Here is a 22,906-nt window from a genome sequence, read left to right on the forward strand (position 1 = left end):
GTAAGTATTATATAAGGACCTTGTACTCCTCAATTTATGATATGAAATAAACGTATGTTTCAGAAGTTTGTTTTTGTTGAGTGTGATGCTCTAATTCCCCTGGTGCGACGCCAACCCCTGGTGTGACTCCAGTCCTTTTGTGTTTTTTCCTTGTTTCCTTCCAAAGTGGTTCGTGTGCTGCATCATAGTCAAAAACGAAAACTTGCAGCAACAAGAAGAAACTAACAAATGAGAATTGAGAATCACTTAAAATGGCCCCATTTCTTAAGCATTTAGCTCTTTCACTACCAAAGAAAAAAAACCTTTCTATGTGTATATTATACGCTGACATGCCCAATGTTGGGACAAACTTTTTCTTAGCGTAAAGACGAACGCCGAGAAACTTTTAAACATTCACAACGTTCATTTCGTGGCATTTTATTTAGTTACATAACTGATTTTTAACAATATTTATGGCTGAAAAAAAAGTTATTTTAATCGTAGTTGCAATAATTGACAAAATCAATAACAATGTCACCAATAGATATACGATATTCCTTTTCATCTCTACTATTTTCTTGACAAATTGTCTAATCATACACAATAAAAACAAAATTCCTAATCAAATTTCCCAAACACAGAGTTGCATTAGGGAATGGCGAACGTCTTCAATGTATGTAAGGTTTCATTCTTTGTTTGATGAATAATGTTATTTAGTAAACTTTCATACGACTGACATACAACATTTGGATCAACAAGGGCTTGTAAAATAAAAATCAATAGCTGATATTCACAGCCACATTATCATAGTTGTATAACAGTAGTATGAAAGTTTACTAAATATCATTTCTCTGTTTTGATTCTTTTGTTTTTGGGTCGATTATTTTGTATGAAAAAATTGTCAATTAAATATCAAACAAAGATTTTGTAGTTCTTTGTATACGGGCCTTGTTAATATTTTTCTGATGCTGATTGAGAAAGTGCAAAATGATATTTTTTGGGTGGAGTTGCGTGGGGTGGAGTAATGGACCATGTCCAACCCCAACACCCAACATGCTTATTAAGCCCATTTAGCTATCCATTACCCCCTTTATTTCTTATCGATGGACTCACTAAACAGCCCACCATCCTCTTTTGCCCAATCCCACGCAACACTCATGAACCCAAATTAGGGTTGTGAAAATAGGGTCACGGGTCAGGTTCAAGTTTGTCAACCATATAAGGGTAAACTTGAACACAAACGAGCCGAACCCTTAAACCCAAACATGATCTATGAGTGACCTAACATGACCTGTTTAATAAACGGGTCAAAAACGAGTCGACATGTTCGACCCATTTAGACCCAAACTCGACCTGTTTAACCTATTCCAACACAATTCGTTTGACCTGTTTCAACATTTTGTGTATATATATATTGACCGTCTAAAATCAAACCCATATCGATTTCTACCTTCGTCCATCATATCTAGGGGTGGGTATCGGTTCAGTTTGGTTTGCTATAGCAATTTGCAGTTTGGTTAACTAAAATTGTGGATTAAATCAGTTAATTCACCAATTACATTTTGATAAGGATTATTTTGAAAGTTTCGGTTAAACGGATATTTCGGTTAATCGGTTAATTGTGAGCTTTTTTAATTAAGCCAAAAATTGATTGTTTTGGAGCCCAAATTGTTTTTTTGTGTGTGTGTGTGGGGCTAAAATAGCTTATTGAACCAAACAAATTTTAAATTGGCCCATTAATTATAATAATAAGAATCCACTATACATATGTTCTACTAATAAATTGATCATAGAATTCACCAACTAATATGTTCTACTAAAAAAAACCTAGCTAGTCTCCAAGAGGTAGTTCAATCGGCTGGGACCACGCCTAATAAAGCGGAAGTTACTAGTTCGAATCCCCCTCCTCCCTCTTGTGCGGACATGTCAAAAAAAAAGAAAAAAGAAAAAAAGAACCTAGCTAATACTTTCGTAATGATCATTCTACTAAACAAATGTTTATTATCGGTTAATTTGGTTAATCGACAAAAAAATATTTATATCGATTAATCGAACTAAACCGGTATCGGCATAACAATCATTAACCGATTACCGACATATTTTTGATGGTAAGCAGTTAATGTCAGTTCGGTTGCAGTCAATAGGTGATAAATGGTTAATCTGTACACCTCTAATCATCTCCCCAAAACACCTCGACAGCCTTCCCTGTCTCTGATCCACTCCCGTATCAATATCAATATCCTTGACTATCTAGCAAATAAAAGATAAAGAGAAATGCTATGGGTACCAAATTTTTTATTAAGAGAGGCATAATAAGTTAATGTGTAACTCATTCAAGGGAGAGAAATAAAACAATTAGTTAAAAAAAAATGTAACGGATACTAATGAATGAGCTACAGATCAATTTGGTAAGACTCTCCATACAAAATTTAGTACCCCTAACATTACTCAGAGATTAAAAAACTAATAAAATAATAAAATAATAAAATAAAGAGAGAGAGAAAGAGAGAGAGAAAAGAACTTGCGCAAGAAGTCAGTACATATAACTCAAACGAAAGCCCCCTCTCCCCCAGTGTCTCTCGGGTCTTTGATTTGTCTGCATTTTTGGAGCCCATCCTTTTTCATCGATCTTACTTCTACCGTCATTCGGACATGGATCTCGATCTAAGCGCCCCTCATTCCATGGGCACGACCATCATCGGCGTCACTTACAACGGAGGTGTTGTTCTCGGAGCCGACTCCCGGACGAGCACTGGTATTTTCGCTTTTCTTCTTTTGCTGTTTGGTTACCGAGAAATCAATTTTTCTTGTCTTTTTCGGAAAAGCAAATTCAACTGAAATCCGCCAAGAGTCTAGGAATTCTCCGCTCTTGGGAGCGTCGTGCACTGCATCTCTCCAACTCAGGAATCTGTTTCCCGTATCCCTACTTTTGATTCCCAGGACAACCTCTCTCTTTGGGAGGCAAACATCGGGCTTTCCGCTCCTAGTCACTAAGTAACATTGAGCTGGATTGCAAAACCCTAGCTTAGTTTCTTGTGTTAGTCGATTTATTCATTATCAGTATAACGTACAGCTCTTTCCTTTTCTTTTCTTCTTCTTCTATAATTGTTGTTAAGTATTGTTATTAAAAAAAAAAAATTGCACCGGCGTATACCTTGGCAGTCAATAGATTGATTGCATTTAGAAAATCGAAGGAATTTTCTCTTTGTGTAACGGTGGAGATTTATGGTTGATTCGACCTCATTTGTTGTTTTGGTAGGTGTGTATGTTGCTAACCGCGCGTCGGATAAGATTACACAGCTAACGGATAATGTCTATGTTTGTCGCTCCGGATCGGTATTGTACTTTCTCACAGCTCATATTCCTTGTGGTTCCTGATTTTTTCTTTTTTTGGTTGCCATCCTTTCATGTGCTAATGGTTGTAATGCTCTAATTCCAATAACCGTTCTCAATGGATGAGTTGTTATTCATAATCATCATTTGGTTATAGGTTGATTTTGATGTTGTACTTTTTCTCTTATGGTTTCCAGACATTTTGATGAGCATATGAAGGCTTTGATTACTTTGTGCGTGTGTTTGTGTTGGACAACTTTGGGTTCTACATGTATAATAAATTACGGATTGTGATACATTTGGCGAATTGTAAATGCTGGAAATACTCTCAACATAATTTTGGTGACTGTTGAATGACCAATTGTTCAAAATTGTAAGCTTATAGGAAATTTTGAATTTAACAATTCAATTAATACCTTAACGCTTCTCATGTATGAGCTCAAGCTTTCTTGGTCAATAAGTGAGGCTTAATCCATAGAATATTTAACTGAAATGAGGAGTAAATCAGAGTATCGAGATTCAAACTTAGGACCTTTGGTTTAAATACTATGTTAAAACACCAATTGTCCAAAAACCTTAAAGAGTCGTAGTAAATGATGAACTTCATCATTTAATTAATACTTTAATAGTGACATAAGAGACAAATGCTAAGCCTCTAATGCATGATTACTCATCTGCTTCCATGTATATTAACATGTATTCCTTTTCAGGCTGCAGATTCACAGATTGTTTCTGACTACGTGCGCTACTTCCTGCATCAACACACGTAAGTACTTCTGTTCCTGGTTGTTTCCTTGATCATCTTGAATGTATGATTAGTTTGGCAGTTTGGATCTGTTGGATTGTGATACTTTAAACAAGTGCGTGATTTTTTTTCCTGTCCTACTTGTTGGAGTTTGTTTCCTTTTGTGTTTCTTTTAATTTATTTTTATTCTTTTGTTTTTCACAAGTTTAGTTAACCCCTCCATCCTTAAGAGTGTCTGCTCTTGTGGTGCTTTCTTTGGGTTTAATTTTCTTCTATTAAGTGGTGTTGGTTCTGAATCATGTTATTAATTTTATTTCTAGGAGTCATCGATAATTCACTGTATTAATAATTGATGTAGTTGTATTGAAATTATGAGCTTAATAAAGTTGGGGGAGTTTTTTTTTTTTTTTTTTTTAACTTCATTTGGAAGTAACTCGAAGACTCTTAGTTTGTTTGGTTGATGTCATTGCCTTGTTAGTCAATTTTCTCAAGTTTCAATGTACTGACATCTTTTTGCTCAATTATCTTTGTTTACAGGATACAGTTAGGGCAGCCTGCAACTGTCAAGGTTTCTGCAAACCTTGTCAGGCTACTATCCTATAGTAACAAGGTGTGGGGTTACTGCTTTAGTTTGCTTTGTTCGATATGATTGCTTTCTTGCTTTGGATTAACATAAAAAATTTTGCTTGCCCGTAGTTGACTATTTTGGTTCTCTTCTTGTAGCTCATAAATTTTATGGTGTTTTAGAGTACATTGAGGATCTAAAATAGAGTTGATTTTGATTTGACCCTTTTTTTCTCTTCTTCTTTTTTTTTTTTTTTTTTTTTTTTTTTTTTTTTTTAAAAAAAAACCCGTGTTAGAGAAGAATAGGGTATAATAAAATCAATGGTGGGATGGAAATTTTTTTTTCAATAGTTAAATTATGCTACTACTTATTGAAAAAAAAAATACTACTATTTTCTTCTTTCAAGTGATTTTGTTTGCAAATAGAAACATCGATAGGGCCATGATATTGCTACAATAAATTTCTTTACGTGCACACATATAGAAGTACCTGGATCTATCTGTCTTGGATGCTTATACATGTTCTGTATGGTCAACAAGCATTTCCTGACTTCAGGTTGAACTTGCTCAAAGCCTTGCTTACCCTTGGGCTTCTGAGCACTATATGGAGAGCCCTTATTTAGTATGTGCTATGCCAAATTATTCATAAAAAAAAAAAAAAAATCTATATCAAAATAAGCCATTTGTGGCTTCTTCATATCACGTATGGCAAACAAGAGAACTTTAATTTTGAAGGTTGAAACAGTATATCTCTGTGTTTGTGTTTGTGTTTGTGTTTGTGTGTGCATGTATTTTTGTTTTTAGACCCGTTCATGTTTTCATTTCTTTGTATTAAAGTACTTATCAAAAAGTTGTGTTGAATTATTTCTAGTGTACTTATGTACTTGGCTTTATCATGATATTTGGACTTGGCAGAACATGTTACAAACTGGCCTAATCGTTGGTGGGTGGGACAAGTATGAAGGTGGTAAAATTTATGGAATTCCTCTTGGTGGAACAATAATAGAGCAGCCTTTTGCGATTGGAGGTATGGTTTACTTCTGTTTGTCTAAATGATTAGTAAATATACCCTTGCACACTAATGGCTTGTTTGGGATGTCTTCTGTTTTTTATTTTCAAAAACTTGTTTTTAAGACAAATATAGAAAATATCTTCTTTATTTTCTTAAAAATGTGTTTGATAAACTTTTTACAGGAAATGTTTTTAAATAAAAATCACATTTGAATAGATATTAATTTCATTTTTTCAAACACATATTTTTTCCAATTTTTTGAACATATACGCACAAACAGACATATCATAAGATTCAGACATGCTTGACATTCAATTTTTTGTTGTATGTTACATTCAACAACCTTGTGTAGTAAGGGCCACATAAGATTTTGCATTAGCTGCCATATGGCAACCTTTTACTATGTGTATTTTCAATAGTGCTGGCAGTCATATGGAGTTCTTTTCTTTCCTCTTTATACTTGGTGAGACATATATCAGACTAAACTATGATTAAAGAGGTGAAGAGTTCAATATCACCTGGTGTGTGGGACGCACGCCAATCTCTAAGGGAGGGTTGGGGATTAGGAACTTGATGAGGTTCAATCATGCTCACTTAGGTAAATGACTTTGGTGCTATAGGCTTGAAAGAGAAAGTTGGTGGAGAGCGGTGGACTCTAAATATGGAAGTTCATGGGGAGGATGATGTTCAAGTGAGCCTGATGGAGTGTATGGGGTGCAGGGATGGAGCCAGAAAAAATAATGGACAGAGGCCAAAGTCTATATATATATATATATATTTCTATTTCCACAGTTTTTTTTTTTTTACAAGTTTTTGGTTGATTCTCATTAACTAAAAACTACTCTAAACTATAATTATTAAATAATAATTAGAAAATATTGTAGTTTCCAATCAAATAACAACCAAATAACTATAATTTTTTATAAACACATTTCAAAAATAATTCACAAAATTAACTATAAATTAAATTAATTTATATATATATAAAAAAAAAAAAACACACAAATGGTGCACATACTGCCTAGCCTAAAAGACATAAGTATTGCATATTCCATCCATTCGGGACTTTCTTCTATACAATACAAAAAGCCCTTAGTTGGCTAACCCATTAACAATAAAATCCACTAACTATAAAGCCTTTTAAAACTCAACCCAACTCCCAACCAAAACTCAACTACCTACCACATAAAACATAAACTCCTTCTTTAGTGCTTGCCAACTGCTTCCCATTACTCCCTTTCATTTGTTATCTCGACACGTGGTCTTGGAATGCACGAGATCTCCTTCAAATCGTCCATCACAACCTTTACTTTTCCCTAATTTCAATCTTCTAGCATCTTCTTCTCCTTCAAGTCGTCCATCACAACCTTTTCAATGTTTACTTTTCCCTGATTTCAATCTTCCAGCATCTTCTTCTTTGTTTACCCCTTACATTTTCTAACTAGAGATCATCATGGCCATCAGACTGACTCGTCTCTATTCTCTCTGCTCCAATGCTGCAATGGGCTCTTTAGTCTTCTCCTTGATCAAGATTAGGTAGCGTCTTCTGCAAAGTTTAGCCGGTAGGGATTATGAATTAGTTTTAATGGGTAGGGGCCAAAAAAATTTATGGGTAGGGGTCAGCTAGGCTGAAAATAATATTGACCTTCAAATTTTTTTTTTTCAAACGAGTGGGGGGGCCTTGGCCTATACCGGCCACCCCCCAGCTGCGTCTCTGCTCCCAGTCATCATTGTGGGCCCCATGAATTTCATTCATTTGAAAATTCGCCCCGACGGCTATAAAAGCCACCAATTTCCGATTCTCCTCTACAAACTTCTTCAACGCTTGTGCATTCATACTTGCTTCAGCCTTAGGGGAAAAGAAAAAGAGAAATCTTAAAATGAACAAATAGAAAATACATACACTCGCCCTTTGAAAAGTTGCAATGTACGAACCCTAGCGCGCTGACGTTTTCTTTCTCTTGCAATTTGGCCTGTACGTAAAGACAGCGGTTGTGGAGTCGGTGTTGCGCATCTTCGGAGGCGCGAAGCTTCAACTCCATAGTGTGCATGGATACAGGGAGCCCTAGGGAGTGATCAATGGATTTTTTGACGTAATCGTCGATTTCGTTGGGAATATCCATCTTCCAGGAATTCTTGAACCCGAATTTGATGGTTGGAAACGGAATCTCAGTGGATATCTTTAGGCTTTGGTTTTGAGAAGCGAAAACAAGGGAGTTTTGGGTCTGAGATCTTTCAGCTTTGGTTTTTTTTGGAGGATTAGAAACCCTAAAAATGGGAAGGGGCTTGGGAATATGAGTGGTGGGAAGGAATTGGTCTGAAAATCGAATCCTTGACGGGTTTTTGTCTTTTTTTTTTTTTTTTTTGGGACGCTTTTATCAATCCGATTTCAAATCAAAATTCAGGCGCATTTTCAAATCGAAATGGATTTTATAGCCGTCAGGGCGCATTTTCAAATGAACGAAATTCAGGGGGCCCTCAATGATGACTGGGAGCTGGGGGGTGGCCGGTATAGATGATGCCTTTGTGCCTTTTGTGGTGTTAATGGAGGGAAATAAATTATAGAAGTTTTGAGGATCGTGAGAGAACTTTAGAGGAGATTAAGTCTTTATTTTTCAATACTTTGTATCTTTGGACAGCTGCTTATGTTTCTCCTTTAATCATTAGTTATCATGATTTTTTTGTTTTTTTTGCACCTGCTTCTCTTGTATACTTCCTGTATGCATGGAGGTGTCTTACACTTTTAATAATATCTCGATTACTTACTGAAAAAAAAAAAAAAAAAGAACAAAGGAAATAGCACAAACTATATCTTGGATTATACATGCAAAGAAATAAGACAAAAATGAATAAATGGTGGGTTCTACATTTTTATGCTGCCCACACTTAACATTTATTATTTATAGAGATTACAATACAAAGATTAACATTAGATAATTAAAGCTAATCAATACTCAATAAGATTGCTAAGTAAAACAACCAAGTAAGATAAAACTACTACTACTAATACACATGACATGAAATTTAACAGCTTAACCACAAGGCTTCATTGTATATTATTTTCATGTTTCTGAAGGCATCCAAACGTTCAACATTGGAATAGAAAGGAAGCTACAATAATAAATAGTCATGTAGGCTGGTTTCGTGAGGCTATTTATTGATGTTCTAGATTTGGAAATGACATCAATACCAAGTTCTGAGCTATTTGTAAGATTGAAACAGTGAGGAGTGTTATTGAGGATTTATCGAACTGATGCATACTAGTTGTATGAAATTTGAGGTCGCTTGTACTATAAGGTACTCGAGGTTTGGTGGAGGCATTTTCCTTTGAATGAGATTTTGGCATACCCGTTTCCCAATAAAGGTGGCTTTCCCTCTCCTCAAAATAGATGGCTTTTTCTTTACCATGTGTAGTTTAATTGATTGTGGTACAAACCTTTTTTTATATGTGGAAACAGGAATCATGAATCATCTCTTGCATTTTTGGTTGCCTGGGAGCTTTGGTCTTTGATTTTGCTTTATTTGGAGTAAAGGTGCTTGCTAAACCTGGTTTGAAGGTGTGGGACTGAGAGGAGTCTGTTGATAGAATTAGAAGATTGGCTTAGAAAACTAGATCATATGCTTGATGTGTGGCAGGAAGGAAACAGTCAGTCTTTGAAAGGAGTAAGCGGCCTTTGGGGATTAGTGCACTGTGTGCTTTCCACATGAGTAGGCAGAGTCTGATGTTTTGCTATAGTGCAACTTGTAAATCTTAATGCTCTCTGGCTCCTTATTGTTTGGTTTGTACTTGGAATGCATTCACTATTGACTAGTAATACTAATTACTTAATCAGAAATTACTTATATGGAAATTTCAAATTATCCAATTAGATTGGATTTAGCTTGTATCATAGTTGGCCCAATTGTTGTTCCCCAATTACATGCTAAGCATTCAAACGTTCATTGCTTTTGTAATGTGTATTTGGAAAGTTTTCTTTACAACATAGTCTTCACTAGCAACTTCAGTGCAATCATTCAGTTTGACATGCTTTTTGTTCCACAGGATCTGGCTCTAGTTACTTGTATGGATTTTTTGACCAAGCATGGAAAGAAGGAATGACCAAGGATGAAGCTGAGGTATGTAGATCTTGATGTTTGCAAATGCAAAATCAGTTACTGCCTTGGAATAAATCAGTGATGATAAAATCCTCACAAGTTTCTGTGAGACGTGTCTCACTGCTATGTTACATCAGTAAACACCTCAAGGATAAAATCAGGGAGAAGTGAAGTAGAAAACATGGCAGCTTATTTATGTTTTCATTTTGTTATTTTTGCACGGCTGTATATGGAAAAGTCCTTACCAAAGAAGAAAGAAAAATCTGAAAAAGTCCAATGCGATTTTCTTGATGTATTTTATTGTAAAATGGCGAGAGATAAAGGAGGAACTTATGTTTTCTTGTAACTGTTGGGATAATGCTAGATATTCCAACATTTTTTTCCAAATTTCTTTTTCCAAATGATCTGGTCCATTCAATAAATAAATAGGTTTATATTTTTTTTTTCTTAAATGAATGTGGGGTTCAGATCATTTGGAAAACGGAATTTGAGAAAAAGTGTTGGGATGCCTAGCGGCCCTCGTAACTGTTGATCTCTAGTTGCTCATCCAATAAAGAAAAAAAATTAAGAATTTGTTATTTTGTTGTATTTGAAGCTCCAATGCTAACGGTTTCTTTTGCTTGACTGCAGCAATTAGTGGTGAAGGCAGTTTCCCTTGCCATTGCACGAGATGGTGCTAGTGGCGGTGTTGTTCGCACTGTGATTGTAAGATTTATATTAGACTGTCATAGTTAACTAAGAAATTCTCAGTAGATTTCTTACACTCTGCACATGCTCTCACAAATTGACTGAAAACTTCTGGTGCAGATAAATTCTGAGGGAGTGACAAGAAACTTCTACCCTGGGGACAAACTTCCACTGTGGCATGAGGAATTGGAGCCGCATAATTCACTGTTGGACATACTCAACACTTCCAGCCCTGAGCCAATGAACATTTGATCTTAATGTTGATAGGCCTCTCTCCTAGCTACACTATTTATTTCTCTTTTTGCTACAATCTCTGTTTTATGAGCAGGATTTTAATCTTTTATCTTGGATAACTGTTCATAATACCATATGTGTTGGTGAATGTATTTCTGACTCAATCTACATGGTTTTCTTTCTTTTTTTTTTTTTTTTTTTTTTTTTTTTTGAAGAAATCTAAATGGGTTTTAGTGGGTTGCTATTGTGGAGTGTGTTGTCATATTCTGTCCTTTGGGCCAATTAGTGGTCAGTCATAGCTGTAGAAAAATATACTTGCACATTCAATCTTTTGGGTTTGGTTCCTATATTCATCTGGAGATACTAGGAAAATAAAAATAAAAATAAAAATAAATTATGTGCATGCACTAGAAAGGAAAATAGGTTTTATTGTGTCGGGAATAAGTAAAGAAAGAATCACTGTAGGAACTGTAAGAGATGATGCTCTAATCAATTGGGAAAGGGTTATAAATTGGGGAAAGGGTTATAAGGGGGTGCCACTTTTTAATGGATTGTGAAAAGGTTATACTTAGGCTTCGTTTGTTTTGGCGTAAAATATTTTTCGTAGTAAAATATTTTTAGGGAAGTCGTTTTACAGGAAAATATTTTACGATGAAAATATTTTTCGGCATTTGGCTCGTGCACAGAAAAATCACAAATATTTTTTATATTAACAACATAAATATACTAATATACAATAATTTTAAAAATAAAATATAAAAATACCCGCTCGAGACTTGACTAGGACCTGCCTTGTACTTGCTAGGACTCGCTCTGGAGCTACCTAGGACCTTGTTGAGAGCTGCTCGGGGCTTAATCGGGATTCACGTGGGACTCGATCGGGCTTGCTTGGGACTCGATCCAAAATTGACTGGGACCCGCCTTGGACCTGCTCGGGATCTCGTCGAGACTGACTGGGCAAGTTCTAATCAAGTTCCACGCAAGTTCCGGTGGGGTCCCAATCAAGTCCCGGGTAGGTCCCAGTCAAGTCCTGGGTGAGTCCTGAGCAGGTCCTAGGTAGGTCTCGGCGGAGTCCCGGGCCAGGTTCTAGGCAGGTCCGGTCGAGTTCTGGTAAAGTCCCGGGTAGGTCCTAGTCAGGGGTTCTGTGCGGGTCCCAGGCAGGTCTAGTCGGGTCCGAGGTGAGTCCCAGTTGCGAGGTCCCAGGCAAGTCCCAGTAAGGTCCTAGGTAGTTCTTGGACGGGTCCCGATCAGGTCTCGAGCGGGTCCTAGTTAGGTCCAGGCGGGTCTCAGGTGGGTCCCGGGGAGGTCTTGGGTGGGTTTCGATCAAGTCCCGGGCGGGTCTTGGGTTGGTCTCGGTTAGGTCTCGGGTGGGTCCCAGGTAGGTCCTAGGCGGGTCTCGGTTAGGTCTCGACGAGGTCCTGGGTAGGTCCCAGGCGGGTCCCGAGTAGGTCCCAATGAGGTCTCGGTCAAGTCCCGGGAGGGTCCCGGTCAGGTCTCGGAGAGGTCCCGGGTATGGTTCCAGTCAGGTCCCGAGCAGGTCCCAGGCAGGTCCCTGGCGGGTTTCTGTCAGGTCATTTGCGAGTCTCGGTCAAGTCCCCGCTAGGTCCGGGGCGGGTCCCAGTTATGTCCCAGGCGGGTCACGGCAGGTCCCGGTCAAGTCCCGGGTAGGTCCCGAGAGGGTTCCAGGCGGGTCTTGGCATGGTCCGTCGATTCTAGAATGAGATGCTTAAAGTCGGAAAATGGTTTACGGTTTTGAAAACTGTAAACTATTTTCCTAAAATTAAAGAAGAATTTTCGGTCAAAGGAAAAATATTTTCCTTTGACTATTATTTTATGTCGCGCCAAACACCCGTATATACGTAAAACATTTTTAGTAAATCATTTGACGGCAAAACAAACAGAGCCTTAGTCTTAGTAAGAAAATTGATATCTTTTAGTGGAAAGAATGGAAAGGAAAAAAGACGAGATAACGTGGATGCTTGTGCAGGAGCAATTGATCATTCCAGTTTAGAAATATTAATCTGTTGGAGAAATTGCTAATTTCACCATTCGGGATTGTCTAATTTATATTACTATTGGCTGTGGGAAAAAGTTGAAAAAAAAAATAAAAATGAAAGTTAAATACACTTTAAGACCCATGAACTGTTTAGTCATTTTTTAAAGTCTTACGAACTGATGGGTGTGGTACTTAAATACATCAAAGTACAAGTTTGGTGCAATTGAACTACCTTTATGCCATTCTTCCAAAAATACCCATATTTTCTTTAAAAAATAAAAAATAAAAAATAGTGAATTTATTAAAAAAAATGATTAAATACTAAAATACATAGTGTAAAGTTTGATTAGTATAGAAAGAATTTGCACGAGATTTTGATTTTGATTTAATTTTTTTACTATTTATAATTATTTTTATTATTGTAAATAATGTGTCATTAATGCTGACATGACACTTGTTGTAGGAATCTATTTACGTTTTTAACTTACCTACCAAGTGAGGCTGATATTCTGTCAAGATGCAGGTAAAGTGGAGCAATCATAAAGTAGGTAGAATTAGACAAAAACAAAAATTAGAAAAAAAATAGTGCAGGTAGGCTTACATCATCTTAAATGATATCACGAAAAAAATTGTTTAGATGAATTGTTTGGCAATTTAAGAAAACTGGCAGCAGAAGTAAATCCATTTCAATGGGGTGAGGAAGGTGTGGTGGTTGAGAAAGGTGACAGGTTTCTTTGATAGAAGAAATTTTCAACGAGGAGGCATATACTGTATAGCTTCAATGAAGTATGATTTGGTTTCAACTTCATTTACTTTAAAAACTATCTATGGGTGTGAAAGAATTGTGTTATGGATATGATGATTTGGATATTTTATTCTTACTAGAATCTTGATATAATGAGCAGTTGCTCTGATTGATTAGATCTCAGATTGAGATCTCAATGGTTATTAAGATGTCAATGGTAATAAGTTTTTTTGTATAATTGATGAGTATTAATTAATTCAGATTACTATTATAAGTATACTTACCTTTTTTTTTTTTATTTATTTATTTTTTATTTTTTTTAACTGTTAAGCCTATCTTTTTTAAATATTGATTTATTTAAATTTTTTTATTTTTTTAGAGAAGAAGGTTGATACGTAGGGAAATCTGATAATGAATTTTTTTTTTCTTTAATTTTTTTTTTTTGTTGTTATTTATTCTCTTTTGTTTTGATAATGAATTTGTAATGTACAGATCAATTTAGAGAGTGTGATTCTATCTGAATTTGAATTAAGGCTGACACACCTAAATTTTTTGTTACCTTGAAGATTGCTTACTTGACTCAGTGTTGGCAGCATTGATCTGTAAAGATGATGTTGTATCCACACATGCATTCTTGGAGGCAAATAGCATGCATGAGTCATGTCAAATGTTGATAAAAATGTTGAATTGGTGAGAATAGTTCTTTTACTGTGACACTGTTTCCCCTTGGCTGATTTAGTTTGTGGTGACTGTGTTTCTTACAATTACAATGGCGTTAGAAAATTTTACCATCACAAAATGTTTCCCATACTTGAGTTGACATTGCTTTTGATTCATTACTTATCATTTCCTGTGATATTGTGGTAGCTTGATGCCATCAACTCAGAAAAGTTTTTCCCTAGATGTTGAAGTGAAGACATTTGAGATGGCTTTTAAAATTACTATTGTATATAAGGCAGAACTTTATTGAATTTGGGAAAAATATAAAAAAGCCCCCCAAACTACCAACCATTTTCAATTTAGCTCCCTGATGTTCCAAAAGTCATAAAGTAGCCCCCCAAACTACCAAACTGTTGCATTTTGGCCACTTTGTTAGTCAAAACCGTTAGTCTGGACAGAAACCACGAAACGACGCCGCTTTATTAGGGTTAAGTTACGAAAATGACCTTGTGGGATTTTTTTATTTATTTTTTATTATTATTATTATTATTTTTTTTAAAGCAGGAGCAAAACGGCACCCTTTTTGCTTAGGGTAATAGTTATATTTTGATTTTATTTGTTTAGTCTCTCCATCTCCTTCACGCAGCCTCCTTCTCCTTCACCCGGTCCCCTCCTTCACCCAGCCCCCCACCCGATCGTCGCCTTCCCCCGTTCATGCAGCCCCCACGCACGGTGCACCGCCCGATCGTAGCCTTCCCCCGTTCACGCAGCCCCCCCGCACGGTGCGCCACCCAATCGTAGCCTTCCCTTCACTCAACCCCGCGCACGGTGCCGCCCAGTCGTTGCAGTCCCTTCACGCAGCCCCCTGCACGGTGCGGTCTCGCGGCCCCCCCACGATGCCGTTTGCCCGTTCGTCTCCCTGACGAGATTCCCTCACGCAGCCGGTCCCGTCATCCTGAAGGTAGCCCACTTTCCCGATTGAGTTTTTCCTATGGGTTTGGTTGTTTTGTTGAAGATTTTGTGGAGAATGGGTTTGGTTTTTTTGTAGAAGATTTGTGAAGAATGTGTTTGGTTGTTTTGCAGAAGATTTTGTGGAGGATAGGTTTGGTTGTTTTGTAGATGTATTGATGTTCTGATTTAGTGTGAAGGAGAATTCACTTTATAGTGTTCAAAAGTGATATGGGTCCCTATGTTTAGAAGATTTTTGTTTCTATATTTTTGCCTTGTCTACAGACCCGTTGGTTTTTGATTTAATTTTTTTTTGGTTAAAAATTGAAAGTTATTGGTTGCTGTGTATATTGTTTGCTTATTGTCGGATGGGTTGGTTTAAAATTTTGCATTTTGCCTTCCCTTTGTTCTGTGGTCCCCCTTGTTGTAATGCATGTTATATGTGGTCCCCTTTGTTGTCTACTATAAAGGAAAAGAAAGAAGAAAAATCTAAACAAACCATGACAAGCAATACATCATAAGGTGACTGAAAATTAACAAAAAAGAAATGAAATTGTCCAAATGTAGAGCACCCACCCTGCTTCTTTCAACCTACGGCTTGGGTGTCGAATTATGATTTTTGTATGCTACATACCGCCATTTTATTTAAAATACACTCCCAAATGAGGAACTTTCAACTATTTTATTTAAAAACACATCTTTGACTTGCAAAATCTTAAATGAACTCCAATGGAAAGTAGGCATTAAAAAGTTTGGAATATTTTATTTAGAACCACTCTTCCGCAAAAATTTTGGACTAAGTTAAAAAGAAAGTGAAAATGTCTAGGGTTAAACACAAAACACAAATGTCGACCAATTAGTTGCATCCTGAGGCCATGCTTGACTAGCTCCAAAAGGGATATCCAAATGTACACGTTTTTCTCCCTTAAGATGTGAGAGTTTGAATATTCAAATATTACTATTTTCTTCTCTTGTTTTTCTTTTTCTTTTCATTTTATCTCTCCTTAATTATATGCATCATGCATGCATGGGAGAGGACAAAAATAGGAATATGTCTCACTTTTGGGGTATTTTGTTGCTACTTATATGCTCCACGTGTTTGAGAATGTCGAAGTTGACAAGAATGATAATTTTTTAATTTTTAATTTTTGTAAGGGAAGCTTGCATATTTATTTATTGGAAAAAAAAATCAGTTAAAGTTACAAAATTGTGTGGTCATTTTGTAACATAAATAAAGTTAGCTTAGAAAAAAATATGTATAGCACTTCATTTTTACTCTAGTAACGTAAATATATATTCTTGATTTATTTTTTATCGCACATATAAAATCATGATAATTTTATAGTGTCGAGTAACCCTACATCCCATCACTATTTCCAACCTCCATCCACAATGGGTGACGTGGCCATATAAAATAATGTCATATAAAATACTCATATGATCATATGAAGCTTCATGTGCCTTTATAATTGGGTGTACATAATTAATGACCATATATTGTCTAGATTTGTTTCCGAGATGTTCCCTTACTTTAGATTGCATGCCTTGTACAATTTAACGTTAATTATTATTTTTATTTTTCCTGTGAAGTGACTTTAATTAATTAGTTAAAGTTAAATCGTACTTAATAGTAGTTGATTTTTACATAAGCTTGAATTTCTATTATTATTATTATTATTTTTAATATTTTATTGAGTTGTTAATTTTCTTTAATTCTTTTATTGTTTAGGATGGCTATACAAGAGTTTGTGTTTGAGGTGCATTACGGTGGTAAGATTAATAGGGGGTTTATGTGCACATATGTGGGGAGGGTGAGGTAGATGTGCATGATGAGACATATGATGAGGACAAGTTGTCATTTTTTGAGATTGAGGGTATAGTAAAAAACTATGGATACAAGTCAGGGGATTTGGTGTATTACTTACAACCAGGTTGTACGTTTCAAGGGGGTTTAAAATTAATTTCATCAGATCATAATGTCTTGGAAATGGTTGTTGCACATAAAGGGGTACCGGTTATTGAGTTGTATCTTGTTTCATTTGATGAGGTTGTAGTTAATGATGATGAAGATGAAGACGATAATGATGATGATAATGGTGAATATGGTGAAAATAGTAGGATTGATCGAGATGATTCTTATTGAAAAGAAGTATTTCGAACCGGACTTGTTTAATGAAGATAACAATCTACCTGGGCCATCCACGGCAAGAGGAAATGTTGAGGAGGGTGATGGGGAGGGTAATAAGGGTGAGGATGGTGATGAGGATACTGATGAGGAGGGGGAGCATGATGAGGAGGCGGAGGATGATAATGAAAATGCAAATGCAAGGGTAGGTAAAAAAGATAGTGGAAGGGGTCAGTGCTATGGTGATGATGTTGATGATGATGATGCAAACTCTGACATGGCCAGAAGTAACATTCTTGTATCCCCTCCTATAAGTGACGAGGAGAATGAGGTTTCATCTGTTTCCAGATTTGTAACTAGGCGAACAGAGTTTCAACAGACTGACATGTTGAATCCACATTTGAGTAATGGGCAGCTGTTTCCCTCAATCAATGTGTTTAGAGAAGCAATTAGGGAGAACAATTTGAAGAAGGGGAAGGATATAAGGTTTTAAAAAAATTACCTAGCTAAATGTATTGTCGTATGCAGGGATCTAGGTTGTAGGTATCGGGTTTACGGTCGTAAATCCAAGGATCAAGAGTCATTTGAAATTAGATCGATACAAGACAAGCACACTTGTACAAGGCAGCATAGGAATTCGACTGTGAAATCTAGATGGATTGCTGATAAACTTATTGACAAGTTTAGAGTGCAACCTAACATGCTGTTGAAGGCAATTCTTGGGGAAGTGAAAGACAAATGGGGTGTTGATGTTAATAATTGCCAATTGTATAGGGCTAGGAGAATTGCAAAGGAAATGCTGCAGGGCAAAGTAAAGCTGCAATACAATAAGCTTTGCGATTATTGTGAAACCATTAGACAAACGAATCGGGGTAGTTGTGTGATGATGAAGGTTGATAGATCTTTACCTGACCACCCATCATGTTTCCAAAGGTTGTATTTCTCATTGGCTGCCATGAAGCAAGGTTTTCGAGCTGGTTGTTGGCCTATCATTGGGTTGGATGGGTGCTTTTTGAAGGGGACTTATAAGGGACAGCTTTTGTTGGCCATTTCGAGGGATGGTAATAATAACATGTACCCAGTGGCTCTTGCAGTTGTTGAGGCAGAAACCAAAGACAGTTGGATATGGTTTCTTAAGACATTGGCCTCAGATCTTGGCACCCCTTGCACAAGGATGGACATTTATTTCTGATCGTTAGAAGATAACTATATTATAAGTTCGTTATGTTTATTCCTTTTTTGTTTTTCATTGTTTTCGTCAAAAGATAACAAGGTGTTGTTTATTATTCATTGTGGTTGTAGGGGCTACAACTAGCGTTTGACGTGGTGCTTCCCGGGGGTGACCATCGGTTCTGTGTGAGGCATTTGTATGCCAACGACAGAGACGCAGGGCATCGTGGTCTTGCATTGAAAGACAAGTTATGGGTTGCGGCCGCAACATACATTGAAGCTGAATTCCATAAGGAAATGGATGAATTGAAGGATATAAGTGAGGATGCATACAACTACTTGTCAAATGTTGACCCAAGCTCATGGTTCAAGGCTTGGTTCAATACAGTCCTGAGGTGTGATCTACTTGTCAACAACCTCTGTGAGTGCTTCAATGCTTACATCCTGAATGCACGTGACCTGCCGATCATATCCATGCTGGAATTCATAAGGAAGAAGTTGATGAAGAGATATCAAACGAAGAGGGATGGGATCCGCACCATGACTGGTAGGCTATGTCCAAGGGTTGTTGCCAAATTGGACGAAATTGGACAAGTTGCTGGGCATTGCTACAATACATATGCTGGGGCTGGGTTATATGAAGTAACCCACAATAATAAATAATATGTTGTGAATTTGTTGAGGAAAACTTGTGGGTGTAGACAGTGGGACATGACAGGAATCCCCTGTGCACATGCAATGTCTGCAATTTGGTTTTTTAATGGAAACCCCGAGGATTACGTAGATGATTGGTATAGCATTGAGATGTATAAAAAGGCGTATAATGACATTGTGTATCCAATGCCTGGAGAGGACCAATGGGTGAAGACTAACTATGACAAAGTGGACCCCCTATAAGTAGAATACAACCAGGGAGGCCCAGAAAAGCAAGGACAAGGGGTCCAGAAGAGCCGGTTAATCAATACCGTATGAGGAAGGGTGGAGTGAGGATTAGATGCAGCAAATGCAGAGGGATTTGACACAATAGCAGAACAAGTCCACGAAATAGAACAGAGGCAGTGAATTACAGGAGAGGAAGTAGTTGTGCAAGACAACATGAGGTGAGTTACTACATATATTTTTAATTTTTGTTATTTTTTTTCTCTTGTTCATTATATATTGTATTATGTTATTATTTGACAAGTTTATTATCATAGGTACAAGATGATAGTGGTCGAAGTTTACATGGTCAGACCCCAACTCCCCAGCCAACCATTGATGCTGAAACAATAAGTGATAAACTGTTTAAATGTCATTACTAATTGCAATTAGTTCATTACATTTGATTTACCAAGTTTACATCATATTTGCAGATTTTGCAAGATACTGATGCATCTTCTAGAGGTAAAGGGAGTACTAGGGGTAGGGGTAGGAGTAGAGGTAGAAGTCAGTTTCATCCTACCCCAGAAGGGTCTACTGGACTGCAAAGAGGTGGACCAATAACTAGGCGAGGGCCTACTGGACTGCAAAGAGGTGGACCAAAAATTAGGGGAGGGCCTACTGGACTGTACAGAGGTGGACCAAGAACTAGGGGAGGGCCTACTGGACTGGATATTAGTGGACCAATGACTAGGAGTGGAGGTAGAGGTCAGTTTCAGGGTATAGTCTACACCGTCAGATTGTATGGGCATTCTCAACATCAAACCCTACAGTCTCCGGGCAATGCTACTGTGAGCAAACTGTTTATAATATTACTTTTGGATGACATAATAAAATGTTATTTCAAATATTTAATATTGTGAAATGTTACATAGTTTTAGGGTACTGTCAATACCGTAAGGTTATATGGACCTCCTCATACATAGTCCGCACAATCTTAGAGCCTTTCTAGTGTCAATGTGAGTACTTCATACACTAAGTATTTCTTTTGTTAAATTATTATACACTTCAATTTAACTTGAAGAAGGATGTTAAATAAATGATATTATTATGTTTAGAACAATCGATAATCTACTCCATCGATTCATTTCACACGTTGATTGGTTGGATTTTTTTGTTTAGACTGTAATAGGAGTATGAAGATAATGGTTAAATCTTTTAGGGAGGAACGTGTTTGTCTTGACGAAGTTTTTAAGTATATTTGTGATATTATTTTTGTTGACTGTTGTGCCGATATTGCCTTATTAATCAAATTCTACCCAATTCCTTAAAAAAAAAAAAAAATTATAATAAACTGAATAAATAAATCCAATCAATGGGATTTTTAAGTCCTATTAAGTGAAACTTTGACTTGTATTGTAACAATATCTTCCATATTGCCATGAGAAAACAACCAAGTAGTGAGTAACGGATCCCGAGGGGCTTGGCTTCTACTTATTTCAAGTTATGATTTTCAAATTTCTGTCATCAAGTGTTGGGTTTGGTCCTTCTTATTGACATTTACTTCACTCACGTATCTATCCTCATGATTAATTATAATGATGTGTGTGGGATGAGAAATAAAATGTACATACTACATAAAGCCTCCAAAAAGCAGAACAAAACAAAAAAGTTAGGGTTTTTTTTTTTTTTTTTTTTTTTTTGAGCCAAAAAAGGAAAAAAGTTAGGTTTTAATTTGCTTAATATGCGTTTTTGCATGAGAAGTTAGATTTTATAATGAACTTTTAGTATGATAAGAAAATATTAAAAATTGAGTATGTTTGTCAATATGTTTAGTTTTGAAGTAATTTTTATCTCCCCCAAAAATGTTATGATGTGACGTGTGTGTGTGTTTTGAATTGTTTGTTAATGTCTTTTGTCTACTATTGATAACAAAAAAACAAAGTCTATCCTTAAAGCACATAACCTCATGTTTGCAAATAGTACTCCGTAGCCTTTACTCATTGAACGATATATATATATTAAACGTATCTACAATTTTGGATTTTTTATTTTATTTTATTTTTATTTTTTTATGGTTCCCCAAATGTGAGCCCACACTTGTTGACGCAGGAACATGGAACATCACAACTAGAAGGGTCTGCTTTACCAAGCAGATCTTCTCAGCCTTCTCAACAACAGTTGGGGTGTACTACTGTATGTACATCAGCGCCTGCTAAAAGAGGTAAAACTATTGTACAGATTGTGGAGAAGGCAATTGCAGTCATGGAGGCTAACAAGAGAAAAAGGAAGAAGCCAGATTGGCAAAAATATTAGACACCAAGGAAATGGATTACTATAGAGATAATTGATCATTGTCGATGTGTGTGTATATATATATATATAATGCTACAATTTGGTCATTTTGGATGTGTAATATGTATATGGGTAATGGTAGACACATTTACCTTGTAGCCGTTACAATTTGGTAATTTTGGATGTGTAATATGTATATAGGTAATGGTAGACACATTTACCTTGTAGCCGTTACAATTTGGTGATTTTGGATGTGTATTATATATTTGGTTTATGTTTAGACACATTTACCTTGTGTATAAAACCATTGTAATTTGTGATAGAAAATTGAACTTATCAAATTGTATCATGAACAAACTCTTAACTACAATTGCACAAGGAAAACACCAATTACACCAGGACTAGGTGTAAACACTGCTTTATAGAACACAATCAATGCAATTCGGTTGGAATAGGTAAATGTACAAACAATTGAAACTCATCAAATTGTCATATCAGGAAATTGAAACATCTCAAACATATACCTACTAACACATAGGTTTTGCACTTTAATACAACCCACTAAATAATAGTCCTTAAACTACATAGGTTTCTCCTTCTCACAGCAACATTGTCTTACTATCAGTGCAATGATGTTTTTCTCAATCATTAACAAAACAAGACAATAACAAAAAGCTAAGATCAAACAAGTGGCCAATGACATCCTTAAGTTTTTTTCGATGCTATTATTTTTGCATTTTTCAGCGGCAATTTGCAACGTCAACTTCGCCAGTTCAGTTTCAAAACCTTTCTTCTGATCAGCTATTTAGGCATCAAATTGTGACACATGGAGCATAGCTTCTTCGTCAACCCACATAAAATAATCACAACCACGATCACCTTCGTTCTGCATATTTCATAAATGAGAATTACTAACCAATTCACAAACAGAGTGTAATATAACTCACAATGGAGTTCTTCAATGTTATTTGATTTCAGAGAGTCAAAAATAAAAGAAGACAAATAAGACAACAACAAAAGGAGACCTTATGAGCTTTCAAACTATTTCTATTTATGGAGTGTGAAACATTTACATCCTTCAATTTTCCAATACTCCAATGGAAGAGACCCAAAAACTTTGTCAAACAAGGCCAGCCTTATTTGGTAACGGACATGCCTAAGTCTAATAAATAATAATAATAATAATAATAATAATAAAAAAGTCTAAAGACCCACCTTTCTAATTAACATTATCTTTATTTACTTAGAACAATAAATAATTGCTGTTTGCTCTAAGAGAGAGCTAAAACAGTTGCATGGAATGGGAATATATACCATGTAATTATTATTATTATTATTATTGGGAATAGATTGACATATGTTTTCATCATGTACATAAAAACGATGTCATTAAACTTCAAGAAGCAATTAATCAAATTAATAAGGCAAAAGAGGATAATAATTACACTTATGCTATTGGG

General features: G+C 36.2%; 1 protein-coding gene and 1 pseudogene across 1 annotated transcript; both read left to right on the top strand.

Annotated features, from left to right (window-relative positions):
* The first annotated feature begins 2,514 nt into the window (after positions 1–2,514).
* On the top strand, positions 2,515–10,838 carry PBA1 (N-terminal nucleophile aminohydrolases (Ntn hydrolases) superfamily protein). The gene is made up of 8 exons (XM_059604631.2): positions 2,515–2,734; positions 3,239–3,315; positions 4,023–4,078; positions 4,595–4,667; positions 5,537–5,648; positions 9,676–9,749; positions 10,359–10,433; positions 10,536–10,838. The coding sequence occupies exons 1-8, from the start codon at positions 2,632–2,634 to the stop codon at positions 10,665–10,667; spliced, it is 702 nt and encodes a 233-aa protein (XP_059460614.1). The 5' UTR covers positions 2,515–2,631; the 3' UTR covers positions 10,668–10,838.
* Positions 10,839–17,079: 6,241 nt separating this feature from the next.
* Positions 17,080–21,467, top strand: LOC148583649 (uncharacterized; annotated as a pseudogene).
* The last annotated feature ends 1,439 nt before the right edge of the window (positions 21,468–22,906 follow it).

The sequence above is a fragment of the Corylus avellana genome, chromosome 9 (genome assembly GCF_965113065.1).
Source record: "Corylus avellana chromosome 9, dhCorAvel1.hap1.2, whole genome shotgun sequence".
NCBI lineage: Eukaryota > Viridiplantae > Streptophyta > Magnoliopsida > Fagales > Betulaceae > Corylus > Corylus avellana.